This window comes from Meleagris gallopavo, chromosome 10, assembly GCF_000146605.3.
Source record: "Meleagris gallopavo isolate NT-WF06-2002-E0010 breed Aviagen turkey brand Nicholas breeding stock chromosome 10, Turkey_5.1, whole genome shotgun sequence".
NCBI lineage: Eukaryota > Metazoa > Chordata > Aves > Galliformes > Phasianidae > Meleagris > Meleagris gallopavo.
The window spans coordinates 10,134,221-10,155,152 of NC_015020.2; the positions used below are offsets into that span (position 1 = coordinate 10,134,221).

General features: G+C 55.3%; 4 protein-coding genes across 4 annotated transcripts in view; 3 read left to right on the plus strand and 1 right to left on the minus strand.

Annotated features, from left to right (window-relative positions):
* ATF6 (activating transcription factor 6) overlaps nt 1–298 on the minus strand; it is a 72,047-nt gene extending 71,749 nt beyond the window's left edge. The window contains 1 exon segment of the mRNA XM_010715686.3: nt 199–298. Within this exon segment, the coding sequence (XP_010713988.2) occupies nt 199–298 (100 nt within the window).
* Nucleotides 299–993: 695 nt separating this feature from the next.
* DDR2 (discoidin domain receptor tyrosine kinase 2) lies at nt 994–7,032 on the plus strand. Its single transcript, XM_019618543.2, has 16 exons — nt 994–1,104; nt 1,706–1,808; nt 1,909–2,140; nt 2,214–2,361; nt 2,429–2,534; nt 2,637–2,820; nt 2,887–3,130; nt 3,445–3,507; nt 3,684–3,814; nt 4,124–4,334; nt 4,464–4,687; nt 4,806–4,942; nt 5,172–5,363; nt 5,443–5,677; nt 5,935–6,084; nt 6,530–7,032. The coding sequence occupies exons 1-16, from the start codon at nt 1,026–1,028 to the stop codon at nt 6,665–6,667; spliced, it is 2,577 nt and encodes an 858-aa protein (XP_019474088.1). The 5' UTR covers nt 994–1,025; the 3' UTR covers nt 6,668–7,032.
* Nucleotides 7,033–7,154: 122 nt separating this feature from the next.
* HSD17B7 (hydroxysteroid 17-beta dehydrogenase 7) lies at nt 7,155–13,475 on the plus strand. The gene is made up of 9 exons (XM_003208611.4): nt 7,155–7,365; nt 7,460–7,663; nt 7,747–7,839; nt 8,544–8,658; nt 9,186–9,380; nt 9,814–9,918; nt 11,220–11,276; nt 11,750–11,848; nt 12,487–13,475. The coding sequence occupies exons 1-9, from the start codon at nt 7,331–7,333 to the stop codon at nt 12,580–12,582; spliced, it is 999 nt and encodes a 332-aa protein (XP_003208659.1). The 5' UTR covers nt 7,155–7,330; the 3' UTR covers nt 12,583–13,475.
* Nucleotides 13,476–18,182: 4,707 nt separating this feature from the next.
* Nucleotides 18,183–20,932, plus strand: part of UAP1 (UDP-N-acetylglucosamine pyrophosphorylase 1) — a 7,145-nt gene continuing 4,395 nt past the window's right edge. The window contains exon 1 of the mRNA XM_010715902.2: nt 18,183–18,191. Coding sequence (XP_010714204.1) covers nt 18,183–18,191 — 9 coding nt within the window. The remainder of the gene's footprint in view (nt 18,192–20,932) is intronic.

A 20,932-nucleotide genomic window follows, 5' to 3' on the forward strand; every position in this document is an offset into this window, starting at 1 on the left:
AAATAAATAAATAAAATTGAAGCGGAAGAGGGAAGCTCAGAAGCAGCAGAAGGTGCCAGGGAGGAACTCCAAATACGCTGTGCAGTAAAAATTTCCAACGGTCAGAAAACTTCAGCAAAGCTGTTCAGACAGAGTGGTCACTTTTGTCAGAGTGGTGGAACAAAACCCATTTCCAGCTGCTGTGCCAATGCTCGGTACCTCCGCCTGTGCCACCGTCCTGCTGCTGCTCCTGGTGGGACCGCCAGCGCTCCCTGCGTCTGCCCAAATAGAAACCCGGCGCCTTCAGAGACAGCGGCATCTGGTCCCCTGATGCTTACAGGGTTTACTCAGCCTGAAAGAATAGTGGGAAAAATGTCTGCAGATGTCCCTTGGAATGCAGAAGGAAATTGAGATTTTAGCGTTGGAGGAGTTGGCCATCACCAACGGGAGCCTTGTGCTCGCCTGGAGCCGTGTGGTTGAAGCTCCAGGCTGGCAGCTCGGCCCGCTCCCTGCATTTTCCGAGCCGTCAGCAGGAAAAAGGGCAACAACATACGTGCTTTTCCAAAAGGGAGAGAAGAAAAGGGAAAGAAAGGATTGCTGTAAGTCAGGGGGTGTGTTTGTGCTGCTGTGGAACTCTCCCTTTGCACATGGGCTGTGCTCGCTGCATCCTCCCTCTGTTCCAGCAGCACCAAGCTCGGCTCTGCCACAAGAACCAACTCAGTAAATACCCTATAAATCTCAGGCAATTACCTGTTATTATCTCTCGGAGCCAGAAGGCAATGAAACTATGCTCTGCAATGTGATACTACTGCCATACAAGATGAGGTTGTGCAATGCCTTGCTTTTATGGCCATCCCTGGTGCTTCTGCCCTTGGGTTCAGGACTGTGCCAGTCCTGAACTGGGCTGCTGGAGGCTTCGCGTGGCTCTTATGGCCCTGTTGGCATTGGGGTTATGGCATCGGGGTGCCTCTGAGTGCAGGGGATGCTCAACCCATCCCAGCAGCAAAGCTGTGACCCTCTGGTCGTGTCTCTGCAGGACTCTCGCCATGCCGGCCCTGCCCAGAGCTGCCCTGCTGCTGCTTCTGCTGTGCATCCTGCTGGCAGCCAGAGCCCAGGTCAACCCCGGTAAGTGGGAGCTGGGCAACAGCCAGAGGCTACGGGGCTGGGGCATGGCCCCTAGTAGGGCCATGGGTATGTTTGGCCTCATCCAGCCGGGCTGGCTGCCCCCTCAGCCAGGTTTACAGTTTGGAAATTCAGTGGGCTGCCTTGCAGTGCGTGCCAAGTTGTGCAGGGAGGCACACAGCTCTCTGTGCCCACCCCTCCACACGAGACCACAGTGTGCTCCACTGGGGCTTGGCATCGCCCAGCTCTGCACTGCTCCATGCCCTCTGGTTGCGGGGGGAGTGCTGCGGGCTGGAGCTGGCAGAGAGATGGTAAACAGGGCCAGACAAGTGGCCTTTCAGCAGCGCTCCTGGCAGCCAGGTGCGAAATAACAATCCCTTGGGAGTAGTGTGGATGTAGTGCTGCACAGGGGATGCAGCCCACCCGCCCATCCTGGTACTTTTTCCACTCCCTGTGAGGCAGGCAGGTGGGTGAGCACCTGACTTTGACCCATACGTAGGCCGGGGAGCAGCATGGCCAAGAGCAGGGGGCTGCAAGTGGAATCTGGGGTGAGTAGAGTCTGGATGGAGGCCTCTCCCACCACTGCTTATGTGCTTTTGGGCAGCTGTGTGCCGGTACCCCCTGGGAATGTCGGGTGGGCACATCCCCGATGAGGACATCTCAGCCTCCAGCCAGTGGTCTGAATCCACGGCCGCCAAGTATGGACGGTGAGTGTGGGCATGGGCAGGGAGGGCTGAGAGGGGGCAGGATCTGCTGGGGCATGAGGTTGACACTGGCCACCCCTGAGCCCTCCCCATGCTGTCTCAGGCTGGACTCGGAGGAGGGTGATGGTGCCTGGTGCCCCGAGATCCCAGTAGAGCCTGACGACCTGAAGGAGTTCCTGCAGATCGACCTGCGTGCCCTGCATTTCATCACCCTGGTGGGCACCCAGGGCCGTCACGCCGGGGGGCACGGCAATGAGTTTGCCCCTATGTACAAGATCAACTACAGCCGAGATGGCACCCGCTGGATCTCCTGGCGGAACCGGCACGGGAAGCAGGTGAGAAGGCTGCAAAGCACAGCCTGCCCCATGCCTCAGCATCTTGTTTTGCCCATTGGGTTCTGTCCCCTAGGTCCTGGATGGAAACTCCAACCCCTACGACATCATCCTCAAGGATCTGGAGCCACCGCTCATTGCACGCTTCGTCCGTTTCATCCCCGTCACCGACCACTCCATGAATGTGTGCCTGCGTGTGGAGCTGTACGGCTGTGCATGGCTTGGTGGGTGCCTGTCTGTCTGTCTGTCCGTCCACCCATTGGGGCTGGGCTTACTGTCCCTTCCCCACAGATGGGCTGGTGTCCTACAGTGCTCCGGCCGGGCAGCAGCTTGTCCTACCCAGCGGTACCGTCATTTACCTCAACGACTCTGTGTATGATGGGGCCTTCGGGTACAGGTGAGGACCAGAGTCTTGGGCAGGAATCAGAGGGTCTCATGGTAGAGCTCACCTGGTGAGAGTAAAGGTATGGCTCACAGAGTGCCCCTGTCCCCATGCCAGCATGACAGAGGGCCTGGGCCAGCTGACAGATGGCGTGTCGGGGCTGGATGACTTCACACAGACCCACGAGTACCACGTCTGGCCAGGCTATGACTATGTGGGCTGGCGCAATGAGAGCACCGCCGGCGGCTACGTGGAGATCACCTTCGAGTTCGACCGCATCAGGAACTTCACCACAATGAAGGTCCGCATGCCCCGCGCTCCCCGTCCCCGTCCCCTCCACGTGCCACGCTGACGAGTTGCCCTACAGGTGCACTGCAACAACATGTTCGCCAAAGGGGTGAAGATCTTCAAGGAAGTGCAGTGCTATTTCCGATCCGACGCCAGCGAGTGGGAGCCCAACGCCATCTCCTCGGTGCTGGTGCTGGACGATGTCAACCCCAGTGCCCGCTTCGTCACCGTGCCCCTGCTGCACCGCATGGCCAGCGCCATCAAGTGCCAGTACTACTTTGCTGATACCTGGATGATGTTCAGCGAGATCACCTTCCAGTCGGGTACCACAGCCTTGCAGGCTCCTCCTGGGGCTCGTGGGGAAAGCAGGGCTGTGGGGTGCTTCTGTTCCTGTCCTTAGAATGGTTGGAAAAGAGCTCTAAGATCAGCTAGTCCAACCGCCAACCAATCCCAACTGTGCCAACTAAACCATGTCCTTCAGTGCCACATCTCAGATGCAGGTGGTTCTTGAACACCTCCAGAGATAGTGACTCCACCACCCCCACCCCGAGCAGCCTGTGCCAGTGCCTCACCACTCTTCAGAGAAGGAATTTTTCCTAATATCCAACCCATCCTTAACAATCTCCTCTCTTGCCAGATGCAGCCATGTACAACAACTCAGCAGTTCCCCCGGAGATGCCCATGGCCCCCACCACATACGGTAAGGCACCAAAAAGCATCTTGCACCAAACCTGGTGGAGGCTGGGGTCACCTTCTCTTGGGAAGATGCACGGAGGCTCCAAAAGGGGAAGATCTGCCTCATCCGATGGAGCAAAGGGTGCAGGGTTTGTCCCTTCACCCCAGAGTGACCAAGCGTGTATTGTCCCCTCCTGCCAGACCCCACGCTCAAGATGGATGATAGCAACACACGCATCCTGATCGGGTGCCTGGTGGCAATCATCTTCATCCTGGTGGCCATCATAGTCATCATTCTGTGGCGGCAATTCTGGCAGAAGATGCTGGAGAAGGTGAGTGCACATGGGACAGCTGCTGGGCCTCTGTGCCATCCCCAGCTAGTTGAGGTGACCATTCCAAATGCTTCTCCATGGGGCCAGATGACAGAGGGGGACTGGCTGAGGGACAAGTGGGGATATGCAAGGACACGCGCCCTCCCCATTCCACTATTATGGGACAGGGCACAAGAGAGGGTCTCTGAGTGTGGGCTCAGGGTTAGCCATGGCTGTGGTGATGGGATCTGTTGTTGCCCAGAGGACCCCATGGGACAGCACGCACGGGGGTCCTATCCCAACTCTCTCCTTCCTCACCCCCTCCCACAGGCATCACGGAGGATGTTGGATGATGAGATGACCGTCAGCCTCTCCCTGCCCAGTGAATCCAGCATGTTCAACCACAATCGCTCCTCCTCCTCCAGCGAACACGAGTCCAATTCCACCTATGACCGCATATTTCCCTTGGGTCCGGACTACCAGGAACCCTCACGCCTGATTCGCAAGCTGCCTGAGTTCACGGCGGGTGAGGAGGACACAGGTAAGGAACGGGAGGTCCTCCTGGACTCACTGCAGTGCTGCAGTGTGATGGGCATAGTGCTGGGTGGGAGCTGCCCCATGCCCTGTGGGCTGCACGCCCATGGCAGGATCATCCCCACTGTCTCCCCAGGCTGCAGTGGCCTCGTGAAGCCATCCCCAGCCAGCGGCCCCGAGGGTGTCCCACATTACGCCGAGGCTGAGATTGTGAACCTGCAGGGCGTCACGGGTGGCAACACCTACTCGGTGCCAGCCCTCACCATGGACCTGCTGTCTGGCAAGGACGTGGCCGTCGAGGAGTTCCCCAGGAAGCTGCTGACCTTCAAGGAGAAGCTAGGGGAGGGCCAGTTTGGGGAGGTGAGCTGAAGCTGGCAGGCACAAAGCCTCCGTGGGCTGGGATAGATGGAGCTGGTCCTTGTGGTGACCGAAGGAGACCACTGCTGGAGGTGATGCCCATCTGTGGCCTCCTTCCCAGGTTCATCTCTGTGAGGTGGAGGGCATGGAGAAGTTCACGGACAAGGAATTCACCCTGGAGGGCTTGGATGCCAGCCCCAACTGCCCCGTTCTAGTGGCTGTGAAGATGCTGCGGGCCGATGCCAACAAGAATGCCAGGTACTGCTCTCATAGCACAGCCCCTGGTGGGACAGCTGTATCCTCTGGGCAGCGTCCCCAGCTTCCAGCACACTTATGTGCCATGGGTCCTTCCCATCCCCTGCCCACAGAGCCCATCCCACGCCACCCCAGGCCAAGGGGAGGGTCCCCCTGCCATGTCCTTTGATTATCAGGCACTTCACCCCACCATGCCGGGGTGTCTGATCCCTGTGGTTTCTGTTCGGGAAAGGAATGATTTCCTGAAGGAAATCAAGATCATGTCACGGCTCAAGGACCCCAACATCATCCGACTGCTGGCGGTGTGCATCACGGACGACCCGCTGTGCATGATCACTGAATACATGGAGAACGGTGACCTCAACCAGTTTCTGTCCCGCCACGAGGCACAGAGCCCTCCCGACGCCCAGGTGCCCACCATCAGGTAGTGCTGTGGGTGGGGGCACAGGGACGGCGGGGGAGCCGATGTCGCCCAGCCCCTCAGCCCTGCTCGGTGTCTCCAGCTACAGTGACCTGCGCTTCATGGCCACCCAGATCGCCTCTGGCATGAAATACCTGTCCTCCCTCAACTTTGTGCACCGTGACCTGGCCACGCGCAACTGCCTGGTGGGCAAGAGGTACACCATCAAGATCGCCGACTTCGGCATGAGCCGGAACCTCTACAGCGGGGACTACTACCGCATCCAGGGCCGCGCCGTGCTGCCCATCCGCTGGATGTCCTGGGAGAGCATCCTGCTGGTACGGCCAAGTGTCACGGGTCAGCCTGTGGGGTCTTCATCTTGGATGGGTCACGCCCTGTGCCTGGCGGGTGGCCTTGGGAGACACAAGGGGAAAGGGATCCCTTTGGGAGATGGGATGAGAGCATTGCGGTCATGCTCTGTCCCTATGCTGGGCACGGAACTGGGAGATTCAGGAGGCTTTGATCTCCAGGCATTAGGAGCCATGGGGCTGTAGGGTGTTGCTCATCTCAATCCCGCTCTGCTTATTCCTGCCAGGGCAAATTCACCACGGCCAGTGATGTGTGGGCATTTGGCGTGACGCTGTGGGAGACCTTCACGCTGTGCCGGGAGCAGCCCTACTCACAGCTGTCTGATGAGCAGGTCATCGAGAACACCGGAGAGTTCTTCCGGGACCAGGGCCGGCAGGTAGGAATGGGACAGGCAGTGCTGGGTGGGAGCTACAGGCCTGGGGAGAATAGTAGAACCGTAGAGTCATTGAGGTTGGAAGAGATCACTTTGTCCAGCCATCAAACCATCAGGATGCTAAGGGGATGGATGGGGAGTCTGGCGGCTCTTTGCCATGAACATGAAGTCCTGGTGCACGGGGGAATTGGGCTCCCTAGGGCCAGTATGGTGAGGCAGTGGCACAAGTTGCCTAGAGAGGTGGTGGCTGCCCCGTCCCTGGAGACACCCAAAGTCAGGCAGGACGGGGCTCTGAGCATCTGGTGGAGCTGTGGGTGTCCCTTGTTCAGTGCAGGGGAATGGGACCAGATGGCCTTCTAACTCAAACGATTCTGTGATTTTATGATTTTGCTGTTGTCCGTTGGTTGTACATGGTGCTAACTCTCTCTTTTTGCCTTTTGTTTTGAAGACATACCTTCCCAAGCCTGCACTGTGCCCTGATTCTGTCTATAAGCTAATGCTGAGCTGCTGGAGACGGGACACTAAAGACCGTCCGTCCTTCCAGGACCTGCACCGCCAGCTGCAGGAGGCGGCCACCGAGGAGTGACCCGTGCTCAGCGGGCACCACTTCCCAGGAGGAGAGCCCCAGTGCGGCAGGGGGAGCACAGGGCAGCACGGCCCCGGGGCTCCGAGCTGGGAGCGCTGCGGGCTGGACAGAGGTTATTTATTGGGGACAGTGACTTTGTGGGCCCAGGACCACGTGCTTTAAGGGAACCCATCCGGTTCCTCGCCGTGCGCCATCAGATCCCTGCATGTGGGCAGGAGGAACTGTGGATTTCAGGGTGCACGGACCCCTCTGACTTTTTTTTACACCCTTACTTCATTGCGGCACCATTCGCAGTACCCTATTGCTGAGGCATGTATATATTCAGTAGAAGCACCTGTATATACGGGAGAACCCGCTGAAGAGATGCTCGGTGTCGTGGTTTCCTTGGGGCACCCGGGTGACACGTGGGGACAGGGCGCCCGATGGGCGGGGCGAGAGAGTGCGGAAGTGGGCGGGGCCTAACAGACCACGCCCATAACCTCCCTCTCGCCCCGCCCCGCTTCTCGCCCCACCATCACGCCACCGGCCGTGCGACCACGCCCCCTCCGCCTGCACCCATTGGTCGAGGAGGGAGGCGGGGCGATGACGTAGGCAGGAGGAGAGGGCGGGTAGTGGATATAGGGCAGCGGTAGCGGGCGAGCCGGGAGCGAGATCCGGACCGAGATGGAGCGCGTGGTGCTAGTGACGGGAGCCAGCGGGTGAGCGCGTGGGTCCGGAGGTCTCGGGGTGTGGGGGTTTGGGGAGGGGTAGTTTGGCCCTTGGCGCTTGACGCTGATCACCGTGCCGTTGCAGCGGCGTGGGGCTGGCGTTGTGCCGGCGGCTGCTGGGGGAGGATGGACGCATCCACCTGTGCCTCGCCTGCCGCAACACCCAGAAGGCAGAGGCCACGCGGGACCTGGTGCTGCAGGAGTACCCCGCCGCGCAGGTCTCCACCGTGGAGGTAGACCTGGGCAACCTGGCCTCCGTGCTGCGTGCCGCGCAGGAGCTGCGCTGCAGGTGAGTGGGTAACCCTGCTGTCCCCATCTGACCCTACCGTGTCTCCCTGTGCTGCTCACCCCGCTGTCTTGTTCTCCCTACAGGTTCCAGCGCCTGGATTTTGTCTACCTCAATGCCGGCATCATGCCCAACCCTCATGTGAACTTCAAGGCCCTCTGGAAGGGGCTCCTGACCGGGTAAGGATGTGGGTGCTACTGTGAGCTGGCCCTGACTCGAGGGGTTGGTGAGCAAGGGTCCAAGCTGATGGACCGTAACTCAGCTTAGCATCACAGTACTTAGCTCAGGTTGGAAGGGATCTGTAGGTGCCCATCAGGTCAGGCTGCCCAGGTTCCCGTGCAACCTGGCCTTGAACGCTTCCACAGATGGGACATCCCCAACTTCTCTGGGTGGCCTATGCCAGGGCTTTGCCACCATAGAGAAGATCCTTATGTTTGACTGAAATCCTCACTCGTTCAGTCTAAAACCTTTGCCCTGGAGCACCAGGAAGTGTGGCTGTTCTGAGGGAACCCTGCGTGTGCCTGAGCACTGCTGTAGGGCCAGCTGTGGGCTGGAGGGGAGGTTGGTGCTCAGCCCAGGCCTGGGGAGGAGTGAGAAATACTTGTGTGTTCTTGGGGGATGAAGTGTGCTCTCACTGGGTTTTGTTTCTCTGCTTTTTGGTTTCCCAGCTGTAGGTCACGGTGTTTTGTGATGCTGTGATAGCAGGCTGTTAATGGGAGAGCTGAGCTGAGGATCAAAGTTATGGGATGGATTCTGATACAGCTGGGTGCTCAGTGTAGACACTAGGCTGCTTTCCTCATCTGCTAATAGGTCTTTGTTCCATGCCTGAGATCGGTTTTCATATCTGAATGCTTCCTCTCTGTTTTCTACCCTTGGTATCCAGGAAGGTGCTCCATATGCTGACCACTGCAGAAGGCATCATGACACAGACAGACAGACTGAATGGGGACGGGCTGCAGGAGGTGTTTACCACCAACCTCTTTGGGCACTTCATCCTGGTGAGGCATTGCGAAGGTTGGGCTGTGGGTCTGGGTAACACAGCACAGTGTGTGCTGATGTGGCTTCTGCCTTACAGGTTCTGATCCTGATGTAAGCTCAGGCTGACAGATAAAGAGTGATAGGAGAAAGGTCTCCTGCCATGTTGAAATAGCTCTCAGTGGTCACAGAGTTGTTGTAAGGATTAATGAAATCTAAAGCTCACTGTAGTCAGTGGGTAGAGGTAAACCAGGCACAGCTCTTTTCCTCTCCAAGGAGGCCACCAAGGCTTGGCTCTGTGGACTTCTGAGGTGTTCCTCTGAGCTTTGCAGAACACTGCCACTGCCTGTACAGCTTCCTGGGGAAACATGGGCTGAAGCTGCACCTGAGCTCTGGTTGCTTTTTCAGCACTCCCTGCACAGCTTGGTGTGGCTCATGTGTGGCCCACCTATGAAGGTTGGCCATTACTAGGAAAGCTGAGCTAGCAGCTTTTCAGTATGGTGAAACGATGTCATAAAGCTTTACAATTGTGGTGATAATTCTTTTTCAGATTCGTCAGCTTGAGTCTCTGCTCTGTGGTAATGAAAAGCCATCACGACTCATCTGGACCTCCTCCAGCAATGCAAGGGAATCTGCCTTCAGCCTGTCTGACTATCAGCATGCCAAGGGGCAGGAATCATACAGTTCCTCCAAATATGCCACTGACCTGACAAGTGTGGTTCTGAACAGGAAATTTAATAAGCAGGTGACAATGGGATTTATGTGTCTGAAGGACTTAATGAGCAGCTGCTATTTGTAATTATTGTTACATTGTTGTTGCCTTGCTGCATTAGTTCACAGCAATCAGATATGCGCCTTAATGCATGCGTAGGAACTGGCTGTGGCTGCACTGGTGGGGCATGCAGGCTGTCAGCCACAGGTCTTCCTGCTTGGGCCATCCACTACAGAGTATTTCTGATAGCAGAAGCTTTTAGGAGAGATTCCTACCTTGCAAACTTCAGTTTTCTATTGAAACCAAAGAATTGGTCTTAAAGAGCAAAGGGCTGAAGTGCTGGCCACTCGTCTCAGGTGCATGTGCCCATTGGTGCACTTGAGGTACAGATTCTGCCAGAGGGAGGGGGTAGGAGCCCTTCTTTACTGTTGTGTAATTACAAACTGACTCGGTTTCTTCTCTGCAGGGTCTGTATTCCAGTGTTGTTTGTCCTGGCCTCGTTATGTCCAACATGACCTTCCGAATTCTGCCAGTTTTTCTGTGGGTGCTGCTCATGCCCATCATGTTTTTGGTAAGAGGCTCTTAGCTGGTTTGAGGGAGCTCTTTGGAGCAACCTGCTTGTGGCTTCTCACTACTACTATGGCTCTGTAGCTCTTCAGTTGAATTGGGCAGCCATGCCCTGCGTGGGCAACTTGCTGACTTATTTGAGGGGCTGGTGGTTCCTCAAAGCAACCCTCTGGCCTTCTGGAGCAGCAGGCTCCCTCTAAGGAGAGAGATGGCAGTCTCCTCCTTTAGGAGCTTCTTGAAGCATGGGGCACAGAGGGGAGAGTTAATGACACCCCTTTAACCTCCATCAGGTAGGTGCTGCTGCTCTTGTTATGTGCTCTGTTGTCCTGGCTTTCAGGACTTTGAGTGTCTGCTTCTTGTGGGCTGTTCTTCCAGTGAAGGTGCAAAGCACAGCTTGGAGAATGAAGCCTTGCTGTGTCTGCTTGACACTGGGAGTCTTTATTCTGCTGTAGGTTCCTTGTGGGAAGGAGAAACAGAAGGTGTATCCATGTCTTGCCAACCTGCCTTTGGGTACTATAGGGCAGGTCCTGGTTTTTCCAGCAGAGATCCTCAAAGAAGTCTGCTGCTGGGAAGTACTGCACACAGATAGAGCTCAGCCTTTCAGCTGCAGCAGCATCAGCGAGACTCCCAATGCCTGCCTGGTGTGGGCTTGCAAAATAACATGCTTTTCAGCAGTAGTGGAGTTCTGGACAAAGCCTGTCCCTCATTCCTTGACATGCTGTTTGTTTTTGCAACAGTCTTTGACTTTCTTAGAGGCACAGAAAGAACACACCAAAAATGCCAAGTTGTTTGCTCTCTGTCCCTTTTCCCGTCCCCCAAAAGCTGCCTTTGCATTTCTTCCTATAGCTTCAGCTTTCTGGACTCAGTGCAGTTCTGGCCCTGCTGCAGGATGCCTACCCCCGCTGCCTGAGCAGGCAGTGGCTGATCCTGGCAGATCACCTTTCTCCAGTCAATGGAGAAGGCAGTGCCTTCTCACTTGTTCTCAGCACTGGTGGTGTTGCAGACCCACTTGGTCTCCAGCCATATCACAACAACACAGGGCAGGAGGCAAAGTGTCTGTGTGCTTGCCTTGTTGCCTGCCGCCTCCTGCCTGTGGAGTGAGGCTTGCTGGTCTAGTGGGTGGCCCAGGGAACCAAGCTTGTGGGGACAGAGGGATGCTTCAGTTCTAAGTGTGCAGCATTGACTGGAGGCAGCTTGGAAAGCATTTACACTCCTGGTGAATGGTCTTGTGTTGTTGGGCTTGTCAGAGCAACCTTGGGTCAAAATACTGATTCTTTCTTGTATTTTTTTTTCCTCCCCCATCAGATACGTTTCTTTGCCAAGACTTACACTCTGACACCGTATAATGGAGCAGAAGCTCATGTAAGTGCATCACTATTTAATTTAACAGCCCTCTCTCTTAGGTAGCTCTTCCCAGTGCCTGCGGGCTTTAACTAAGATCCCCTCTACAGGGATGGGGTCTGTGTGCTGGATTTTTCCTCTGAATCCCTTACAGCAGGGAGTGCTGGGAGGCCAGAAGTGACCAGGGCTGTTCCCACAGGTCTCTTTGTCAGAGAATGGAGGATTTAGGCAAACTTCTGCCCCTTCTTTCCCTAATGGGGAGGGTGTTGCCCTGCCTTCTTGCTGTCAAACCACAGGTGCATACCCAGAGGGCAATGCAGGCAGGGTAGGTTGAAGCTGGGGGCAGCCAGTTTGGAATTTCTTCTCCAGGTATCTAGTCTCCCCATGCTTAATGAAAGCACCCGTGGTGTTTTCACCCATGTCAGCCAGCAGCTGGGTCCCTACCTATAGGTTTGGTTGGGACTGCCTGTATGACTCTGTGCTATTCTTCCTAGGTGTGGCTGTTCAAGCAGAAGCCAGAATACCTGGATCCACTTGTCAAGTACCACAGCTGTACCTCTGGACTGGGGAAGAGCTTTGTGGAGCCTAGAAAGGTGAACAGAGCAGCAGCCTCCTGCTGTGGGGGGTTGGCTTGGCTGGGGTCCTGCAGTGTGCTGCCTGGTACAGAGCAGAAGAGTTGGTGATGGAGGTCCTGGGGCTGGAGAGGAAACTAGCTGCGTGATGAGCAGCAGAGAGGGATGTGGGACTATCTATGAGGTTTTCCTGGAGTAGCACATCTGCCATCCTCATACTGGAGTTTGGAAGCTCTTAGGACCAGCCAGGAGGGTTTGTGTTTGTTTCTGTTCTATCTGTTCCTTAATTGAGCAATCCCTCTGTTGGACTGCTGGAAAGGTGGGAACAAAGGCAACGGTAAGTACTTCTGGTGTCAGCTGACGTTCAGGTTGGTAGCAGGGGAATGTGGGAGCTGGAGGTACTTTTGGTCTCTGGCAGTGTGTCATGGTTGAGACTGCTGCACCACAAGCTCGACTTGAACGGGCTCTGTCTCTGATCTGGTGAAGATCTTGCTCAGAACAGGATCAGTGTGTTATGATGCTTCCCCACAATATGCTCTGGGCTGTGCCCTGGAGATGGATGCCTTCGGGTGCCACACTAGAGAATCCAGAGCTGCCCTCAGTATCTGTACAGACCGCTACTAATGACATGTCTCAGTACCCTTCTTATTCTTTTCCAGCTTGATGTGGATGAAGAAACTGCTGAGAAATTTTACCAGAAGCTGTTGGAACTGGAGGAGCAAACTCTAGAGAAATATGGCGATCTCCTAGATTAAATAAAACTCGTTCTTAGTGAGTTAAGGCTTCTATCAGTAACGTGGGCTTCCTTCATTCTGGTGCTACTTGGGGTGCCTGCTGTTCTGTGGGCATATGGCTTCAGCACTGATCTTCCTTCCCTAAAGAAGGTGAACAGTTCCTGAAAATGAAAATGTGAGAACTGAAGAAGAATATTTAGTCTTTCTGGTATGGGATTTTTCTGACATAAAACTGGAGACCTACTGTAGGTGGAAACTGTCCTAACGCAGCTGTGAGGCGTTGTCTTCTAAAAACATGACTGAACTGTGTACAGCTCAAGAGGAGCCTCAAAACATGGTTTGAATGTGGCTTGGTGTGGGGAAGGCAACAGCCTGGGGTGCTGCTGTGAGTGTGGCTCCACCAGTCCTTCGAGATGGTTTGAACTCATGACCTGTGGCTAATCCTGACATACTTGAAGGCCCAACTTCAGCTGAGCTGCTTCTGTTTGCACCCCAGAGCTTGGGTCAGCATTCTGAGGGGCTGGCAAGATTGAGCCTTGCTGAAGGTCAGGCTGTGTATGGCCCTAAAGCAAAGCTCCTGAAAAGGAGGGGTTGTTCCTGAAATGGAATGGCACCCCTTACCTCCGCTGTGAGGATAGATGCTTTTTGGATTGCTGGAAAACATGAACCATCCCTTGGGTTTGGGGCCCTATGTTCTAGCCATGACTGATTGGGAAGGCTGAGGTTGTTGAAGTTAGCTGGGTTTCAGGGCCTGACTGCTCTGTCTGTTGCAAGAATGAGGTCACCCTGTTATTTGTATCTATTTAACTATCTTTTTATATTTAATAAGTATTCTGTCTGTTACCTATCTCACGAGTACCTGGTGTACTTCCAATGCTGCAACAAATAAATAATCAGCACTCACTTGTCCTTGATACGATGGAGTTTTTTGCTGCAATATGGGATGCTGTGAGCTGGGTGGGAGGGCAGACCTGTGTGTAGCAGGGAAGTGAGGGGTCCCCAGGGCAGCTGTGAGCAACCTGCTCACGTGCCTTCTAATTAATGCCAGGCATTAGTAACTTCTGAGGACTTCAGTGTGGTTTTGTACGTTGAACGCTTGTCTGAGACAATTTCCCTGCTTCAAGTGCTTGAGACAAGTGGATGTCTCCAGCACTTACTCACCTACCTTGTCACATAACTAGGGATTAATTACTGTGCTGCTGGGAACACTGGCTGTGCCCAGGCACTGCCCTGGGGGGGAAGGTAGGCAGGAGCTGGCAGAAGACTCAGCATGCACAGGCTCTGACTTCTGTAAAGTAGATGGAGTGCGAGCCTTCAGTTAACCACAGGAAAGGCTGTCCTGGACCGACCTGGGCTCTAGCTTTGTTCAACTGAACCTCTCACGGCTGTAATCCCACTTTTCTGGGCAGGAAAGGAGGCAATGATAGCAAGCCAGTGGCTGGCTGGCTGCCTGCCTCCCCTTGAGCTTCTGTGTACCTTGTCTTACAACACTATTTGGCTTCTTGTTCTACAGAGTAATTAAGCCTTTCCCTTGATTGGCTTTAGACATGTTTCTCAAACACTGCAGTGCTTCTGCCCTGGGATTTGGTAGGTATCATTCATCCACTACAGCTTTTGGATTCTCATAGTCAGAGACACTCCATCATTCCTCGTACTACGGATGCTGTGCCCTGCTCTTTCTTTCCTTTCTTACCTTCTTTGGGATGTAGTGTATGGAGCAGCAGATATTGCTCACAACAGTCTGACACAATGCATCATGAAATGAGTGCAGCTTGTGGGAGGTGGGAAGCAGAGGGTTCTTATGCCAAGGTAATCACAGGTGGTGTTTGTGCCTCCTCTCAGAGCCAGCTGCATGGTTTGGAATAGAGTAAGGAATGTGTGCAGTCTTGACACCATAGCTGTGATGTGTAAGGACTTGAATGCAGTGGGATCTCAAGGAGCCAGCTTTCCATCAACTGGAAGTCAACTACAAGGAGGAATGGTCTTTAACTGAGACGGGAGGTTTAGGTTAGATATTAGGAGGAAGTTTTTCACACAGAGGTTGGTGACACACTGGAACAGGTTGCCCAAGGAGGTTGTGGATGCCCCATCCCAGAGGCAATCGAGGCCAGGCTGGATGTGGTTCAGGGCAGCCTGGTTTGGTGGTTGGTGACCCTGCACATGAGAGGGGGGTTGAAATTTGATTATCATTATGGTTCTTTTCAACCCAGGCCATTCTATGAATTGATGTATGTAGAGAAAGCAAATGTTTTCTGGTGTGCAATCTTTTAAGCCTGAGATGAAGTAACCAGTTTGCAGGATGGCCAGAGACTGATGACAATAGGTGGGATCTTGGATCATTTTTCTCGTGTGACAATAGGTGGGATCTTGGATCATTTTTCTCGTGTGTGCTTAAGTTGCACAGTTGTTGGAGAAGGTGAGCTTGGTGGGATGGGACACGTGCTTTTTGCCTGCACAGAGGCTCTGGCTCTGTTTCTTGCTTGGCTTTCAGCTGGGAACCATGGGCAGAACCTGGTGCCTTGGAAGGGAAGCTGCCCCATGCCTGGGTGCGGCCCAGCTGCTTACTCTTCTTGTTTGGCTCCCTGGAGAGAGCGTGCGGGTCAGTGTGTGTTGCTGGAGAAGTGAGGGCTGAGCTTCCCTAATTCCCTATCCCTTCTTCCTGCCCTGATTCTGTGTTGTTCTGTGCTGTCTGGTGCAGGGGTGGCAGGTAAGAGGTGTTTGGAGCTGTTCTAGGCTCAAGGTGTGCCCAGGGACACTGAGCTGCTGAGCGGTTTGGGTGCATCGCCCACCTTGCTCAGCTGCATCCAGAGTGAGACAGTGACCAGAATCTCAAGGTTTTGCACCCAGACCATCTAAAAGTGGTCTTTTCCCTTCTTGGTGGCTCTGGCCCATGCTCGGCTGCATGTCCTGGTTCAGGTGTCTGCCCCAGCTGCCTGAGCAGAGTCAGGCTGTGCTCTGAGCTGCTCATCTGTGGGGTTGATGGCTCCTTGTGTGCTGCTCTTGGCTAACAAGAGTGTGTGTGTGTGGAGCTTTATCCCCAGCTAATCCTTCTAGCTTGAGGCGCATCCAGTCATAAAACTGGTAATGGAGAAATGACAACTGGGTCAAGGAGAGCAGGCAAGTACTGCACACATCCATAAGCCTCTTCCCAGCACACTTCTGTCTCCTCATCTTGTGTGCTATGGAAAAGAAGACCCAACCAATGCCAAGGTGTGAGTCAAGGGCACTGCTTGGGTTATGCACGTGGAACTGGCAAGTCCTTCATGCAGCAAAACCAGCTCTTGCCCTGAGCACACAGCCAGGTGTGACAAAGACGGGTGAAAAATGCAGGGACATGTGACAAGTGACAAGTCTGGAATGGCAATAGTGAGTCAGTGCTGAAGCAGGAGTCTTCTGCAGGTTTGGGGGCTTCCGGAGATGCTCTGAGGTGAGTGCTAAGCGTGAAAGCTTGCCATGGTTGTTTCACAACATCCTGCATGGCTGGACTGTGTTCCTCCTTTGCTAGCCATTGTGGCTGGTCTGCGGCCACTGATTTCTTAGCTCCACAGGCAAAGGAGTTGCCTTGCTCCAGGTGCAGCTCAGGTCTATTACCACTTACAGCTTAGCTGGCTTTACCTATGTAGGGCACTGGTTGTGGGAGTGGCAAGGCTGAGATCCGCTGGGCTGGATGAGTTCTGCCCCTCTAGCACGGAATCACCAGTAAGCAGGTCGGTCCCTGTAAACAGGTGCAATGCAGCTATCATGTTTCAAAACATCCAGTATTAATCTTTCAGTGGCAGCTTTGCTGTTGGCAGTCCTTGGCAGGAGCTGCCCCGGCTAGGGGCGGATGATCCAGTACTGAAGGGCTGGGCTGCTCATGGGGAGATAAAGCCTCTCTAGGGATCCGTGCAGGAGCAGAAGAGCTCTGGGGAGAAGAACCAGCAGGGCACGGGGCTGGGTGGTTTTGCTGCTGGCTTTGGCTGCAGGCAGGTTCCTTGCCTGCCATTAAGGACCAAAGTAGAGATGGGATCCGCCATGTTGTTTTCCTGTGCCCCCCCACAGGCCTGCAGCTGGGCCGTGGGTGCCTTGGTGTGGCTGTCATTGCTGTCCCATGACACACAGGGCCAGGCTAGGTGACACTGGGGGTTATTAGGTCCCGGATATGTTGCAGGGGACAGCTCGTGGTGCTGGTGGCACGTGGTGGATGTGTCCCCGTGACACCCGCCCTGCTGCTCGCTCCCCACCTGGTGCCAAGCTGCGCTGTGTCATCAGCCACAGCAGGTCCTGCCGGCACTCCGCATGACCCAGGAGCCGTATCAATCACCTCTTTATCAGCCCTTGCTCATCTGCCTTTGCTCCCCACCTTTTCCACTTAGCTGTGCAGCATCGGTGCTCCAGGCTAGAAGATGGGGTGCAGGCACGTGGTGGGTCAGTTCCTCATCCATGTGGGAGCTGTGGCCTGAGCTGCAGTGTCTTGAGCTTTGTGAGAGCACAGCTTGTAGAAGCAGGACAGGCACTCTGGCCGTTACCTGTGCTTGCTTCGTGATTCTACCAAGTGCTGAGCACCAGCAGCTCCTACAGGGGCTGCCTGCCTGCCTGGAGCTCTGCCTGCATTTCCCTGCAGCTCCTGGAAACCAACTTCTCTATGAGGACATTTGAGTGGGGTTTTGCCTGGGATGTCAGAACGGGTTTTGCTTCCTTGCTTCACCCAGCTGTTGAACAGTGCTGGAAGCTGTCACCTAGGGCTTCCTCAGCTCCTGTGTCCCCTGTGGGCTGTCCCCCACCAAGGCAGGGACCTGGGCTCCTGGGCTGGGCATTGGTGTTGGCTGCAGAACCCCAGGATAGTTTTGCCCAGCAGACTGAGCACATTGTTCTGCTCTGCAGTGTGGGCACAAGGTGAATGTGTTTTGAAACCCAATGAGGTGGAACCTCCCATTGATCACAGGGGCTTGAGCAGATTTAATTACAGTGTGCAGTGTGACAGTGCAAGTCAGCCGAATGAGGCAGGATGTGTAGAGCTGTGTGCACGCACTATGGGGGGAGAACAGAGGGATGAAATGCAGATGGATGCTGGACTCTTCCCTCCCTTGCCCTCTGGCTGGAGCAGCTGGGGGACATGGATTTCAGAATAATATGGCTACAGAGCAGAACGTGTGGTCTGGCCCAAGCTCTGAACTCAGCTCCTGTGCAGCTCAGCTTGGCATGGGTTCTCCAACATCCAGCTTCAAGGTACATTTACCACGTGGAATAGAGCCACCCAGGAAGCTGAGGGCATGTTGCAGCCTGCTGGTACAGCTAAGCATTCCTGGCTTGGACAAAGCTCCCAGCCTGGCCAGGGCACCCTGCAGAAGAATGCTGGTACAGGCATGCCTCCTGCAGGCAACATGCTGGGTTCAGGTGTGCATTCACTGCGCACCATTTGACTCATGGACAAAAACAGAATTGTCGTTGCTGAGGTCAGCTGGGAGCCACTCAAATTATCGGGCAATTCAGATTTGTGTCATGAGCTTTCCTGCATAGTCACCCAGCTCCTCGGGATGGATTTCCTCCTCCAGCAGATGGAGATGGCAGCGAACTCTCCCTGTCCTGGCACAGGAGCCAATGCACAAGAGTCTGTGCATCCACCCTCCTGCCCTCTAACCATGACCCAGGTGAGAGGCTTCTGCTGGGGCTACCTCTAAGTGCTCAGCTGGCCCTGGGGATTGGCAGAAGCATTGCTTTCATGAAACCCCTTGGGCTGCAGAGCTCAAGGATGTGACAGCGTACACCTCGAGCCTGTTTCTCTGTGTGATCCCTAGAAGGCACAGCTGGGTGACGTAGTGCACTAGGGGTGCTGGTAATGGGGCCTGCCTCCAGCAGCTTTGGCCTCTTCCATCAGGATGTGGTCTGCCACTGCAGGTCATGGGACCAGAGAATGCAGGAGGTGAGGCCATGGGAAGGTGCTGGCAGCTCTGGCATGCACCTGGCGTGTGCAGGCGGTGTGTCCCACCGGGAAGGGTGGGTACCTCTCAGCTAAGGAAGTAAGTGGAAATAACCAGGGCTCAGTGCTGAGTGTGGTGCTGGTCAACCTCCGCTTGGACCATCTGGGTGATGGAACACTCTCAGCTGCAGATGACAAGCCTGGGAGCAGCGGCTGCTGATCCACCAAAGGGCGGTGCTGCCATCCAGAGGGACTGGAGAGGTGGGCTGGTGGAGCCGAGCGAGGAGAAGTGCGGAGTCCTGGCCCTGGGAGGAACAAGCCCAGGCATCGGGATGTCCTGGAGAGCAGCGTTACGGAAATGGAGCTGATGGTCCTGGGGGACACCTGGTGGACAGCCCGGCATTAGCCCCGGGACGCTCCGTGCAGAGAATTTCATCAGCGAGCATCCCAAGTCGTGCAGCGGCAGCAGCAGCTCGGCAGGGGCGGCCGTACCGCGGGATGGTGCTGCGGTGCCTCTCAGCGCAGCCCCGGGGCAGCGGCAGCAGCCGGAAGGCTCCCTTGGATCGGCTGGGCTCGGCACGGTCTGGCTCTGCACAACTCGGCACAGCATCGGGATGGCACTGCCAAGCTTTTTTGCAGCGGGGACGCCCTGCTGGCTCGTGCTCAGCCGTGCCGAGCCGTGCCGTGCAGTGCCGAGCTGTGCCGAGCCGTGTGAGCCCTCCGAATGCCTGGGCTTTTCCTCCCAGGGCCACGACTCTGCACTTCTCCTCGCTCAGCTCCAGGAGGTTCCCACCAGCCCACCTCTCCAGTCCCTCTGGATGGCAGCACCGCCCTTTGGTGGATCAGCAGCCGCTGCTCCCAGGTTTGCTGTCTGCAATTGTGCTGAGTGCCGCATCACCCAGATCGTCCATGCGGAGGCTCAACAGGGCTGTAGCACCCCTGACCTCCAGGGTACACTGCAAGCTGCTGGCCTCCAACTAGACCGTTCTGTTCTCTTTGCCCCCTCCCTTCAGGTGTCTGAACACATCAATGAGCTTCCCGCGAGCCTTCTACAGGCAGGTCTCTCAGCCTCTCCCCATGTTCGTGGCCCTTCACAGCACTCTCTTCCAAACGGCTCCATGTCCCTCCTGTACTGTGGGGCTGGGCACTGTGCTCCTGGTGTGGCCTCAGCAGCACGAAGCAGAAGGGCAGGATCAGTGTGTTGAGCTGCTAGCAATACTCATACTCAGCCTGATGCAGGCCAACACCACTTGATGGTTTTTTGTTTTTGTTTTTTTTTTTGCAGAAGGGATGCCCTGCTGGCTCAGCTTGGCATGGCACAGCCCCAGCCTTGTGGCAGAGCTTGTGCAGGAAGGAAGAAGCAGTGGTGCACAGGTGAGCTTGCAGCCTCCCGTCATCCCACAGAGCTCAGCCCTGAGGCACATTGGCACACTCTGCTGTCCTCCTTCTGTCGGTTTGCCCTGTTGGGTTGTTTCTTGGAGGGAGATTATTCAGAACTTAGAGATGACCGCAATAAGTCTGCATTTCTCACCACTGTCTCCTTTTGTCCCCCAAAGGACAGGCTTAAAATTGCCTTCAGCCCAAACTAAATACCACCAGAACCACTTTCTTCTCCAAGTACAGAAAAGAAAGCAACAAAGGATGCTGATAACATGTGAGATCCTTCTTTTCCCATGCGCTGTGCATCTTTGGGCTGCCTGCCCCGTGTGCCCATGGTGTGCCAGGGACAAGAGCCACTCTGCCTCTTGCTAGCAACCAGGCTGCTCTGAGGCTTTTAATTTGAAACCATTTCCCCTTGTCCTGTCACAGTAGACCACGCTGGAGAGTCTGTTCCCTCCTTTTTGCAGCCCCTGTGTACACTGACAGGTCTCTCAGGTCTTTTCGGAGCCTTCTCTCCATGCTGAACAGCCCCAGCTCTCAGCCTGTCCTCACAGAGAGGTGTACCACCCCTTGGCTCGCACCTGTGGCCCTCCTCATTAGCAATCTTGCTGAGGGTGCACTCGACCCCACTGTCAATGCAGTGATGAAGACGTTAGGGAGCCCTGTACCACTGCTGACCAGTACTGACCCCTGCAGAACACTGCTCGTCACCGATCTCCATCCAGACACTCAGCCATTGACCACCGCTCTGTGAGTGTGATCTCACTGCTGGTTCCTCATCCATCGAACAGTCCGCTTGTTATATCTGTATCTTTCCAATCTGGAGAGAAGGACGTTACAGGGAACTGTGTCAGAGGCCTTACTCAAGTGCAGATAGACAACATCGCAGGCTCTTCCCTTGTCCACTGCTGCATGGCCGCTAGAGCCCGGGCAGACACCAGTCCTGAGATCGGCTCCCCAGCGCTGGCGAGCAGCAGGTCCAGCACTGCGTCCCCCTGGTGGGGCTATTACAGGCTCGGGATGTTACCCTCGATGCATTCCAGGAGCCTCGCGGATCGATCACAGCTCGCGGCATCCTCTGGGTCCACCTGC

What these genes read in the sequence shown, in the direction of transcription:
- DDR2 (XM_019618543.2), top strand. Translation starts at nt 1,026, where the DNA reads ATGCCGGCCCTGCCCAGAGCTGCCCTGCTGCTGCTTCTGCTGTGCATC. An exon ending in CAGAGCCCAGGTCAACCCCG is followed by an intron (nt 1,105 to 1,705) that starts GTAAGTGGGAGC and finishes GCTTTTGGGCAG; the next exon opens with CTGTGTGCCGGTACCCCCTG. An exon ending in GCCCAGGTGCCCACCATCAG is followed by an intron (nt 5,364 to 5,442) that starts GTAGTGCTGTGG and finishes CGGTGTCTCCAG; the next exon opens with CTACAGTGACCTGCGCTTCA.
- HSD17B7 (XM_003208611.4), top strand. Translation starts at nt 7,331, where the DNA reads ATGGAGCGCGTGGTGCTAGTGACGGGAGCCAGCGG. An exon ending in GCGCAGGAGCTGCGCTGCAG is followed by an intron (nt 7,664 to 7,746) that starts GTGAGTGGGTAA and finishes TTCTCCCTACAG; the next exon opens with GTTCCAGCGCCTGGATTTTG. An exon ending in ACAGGAAATTTAATAAGCAG is followed by an intron (nt 9,381 to 9,813) that starts GTGACAATGGGA and finishes TCTTCTCTGCAG; the next exon opens with GGTCTGTATTCCAGTGTTGT.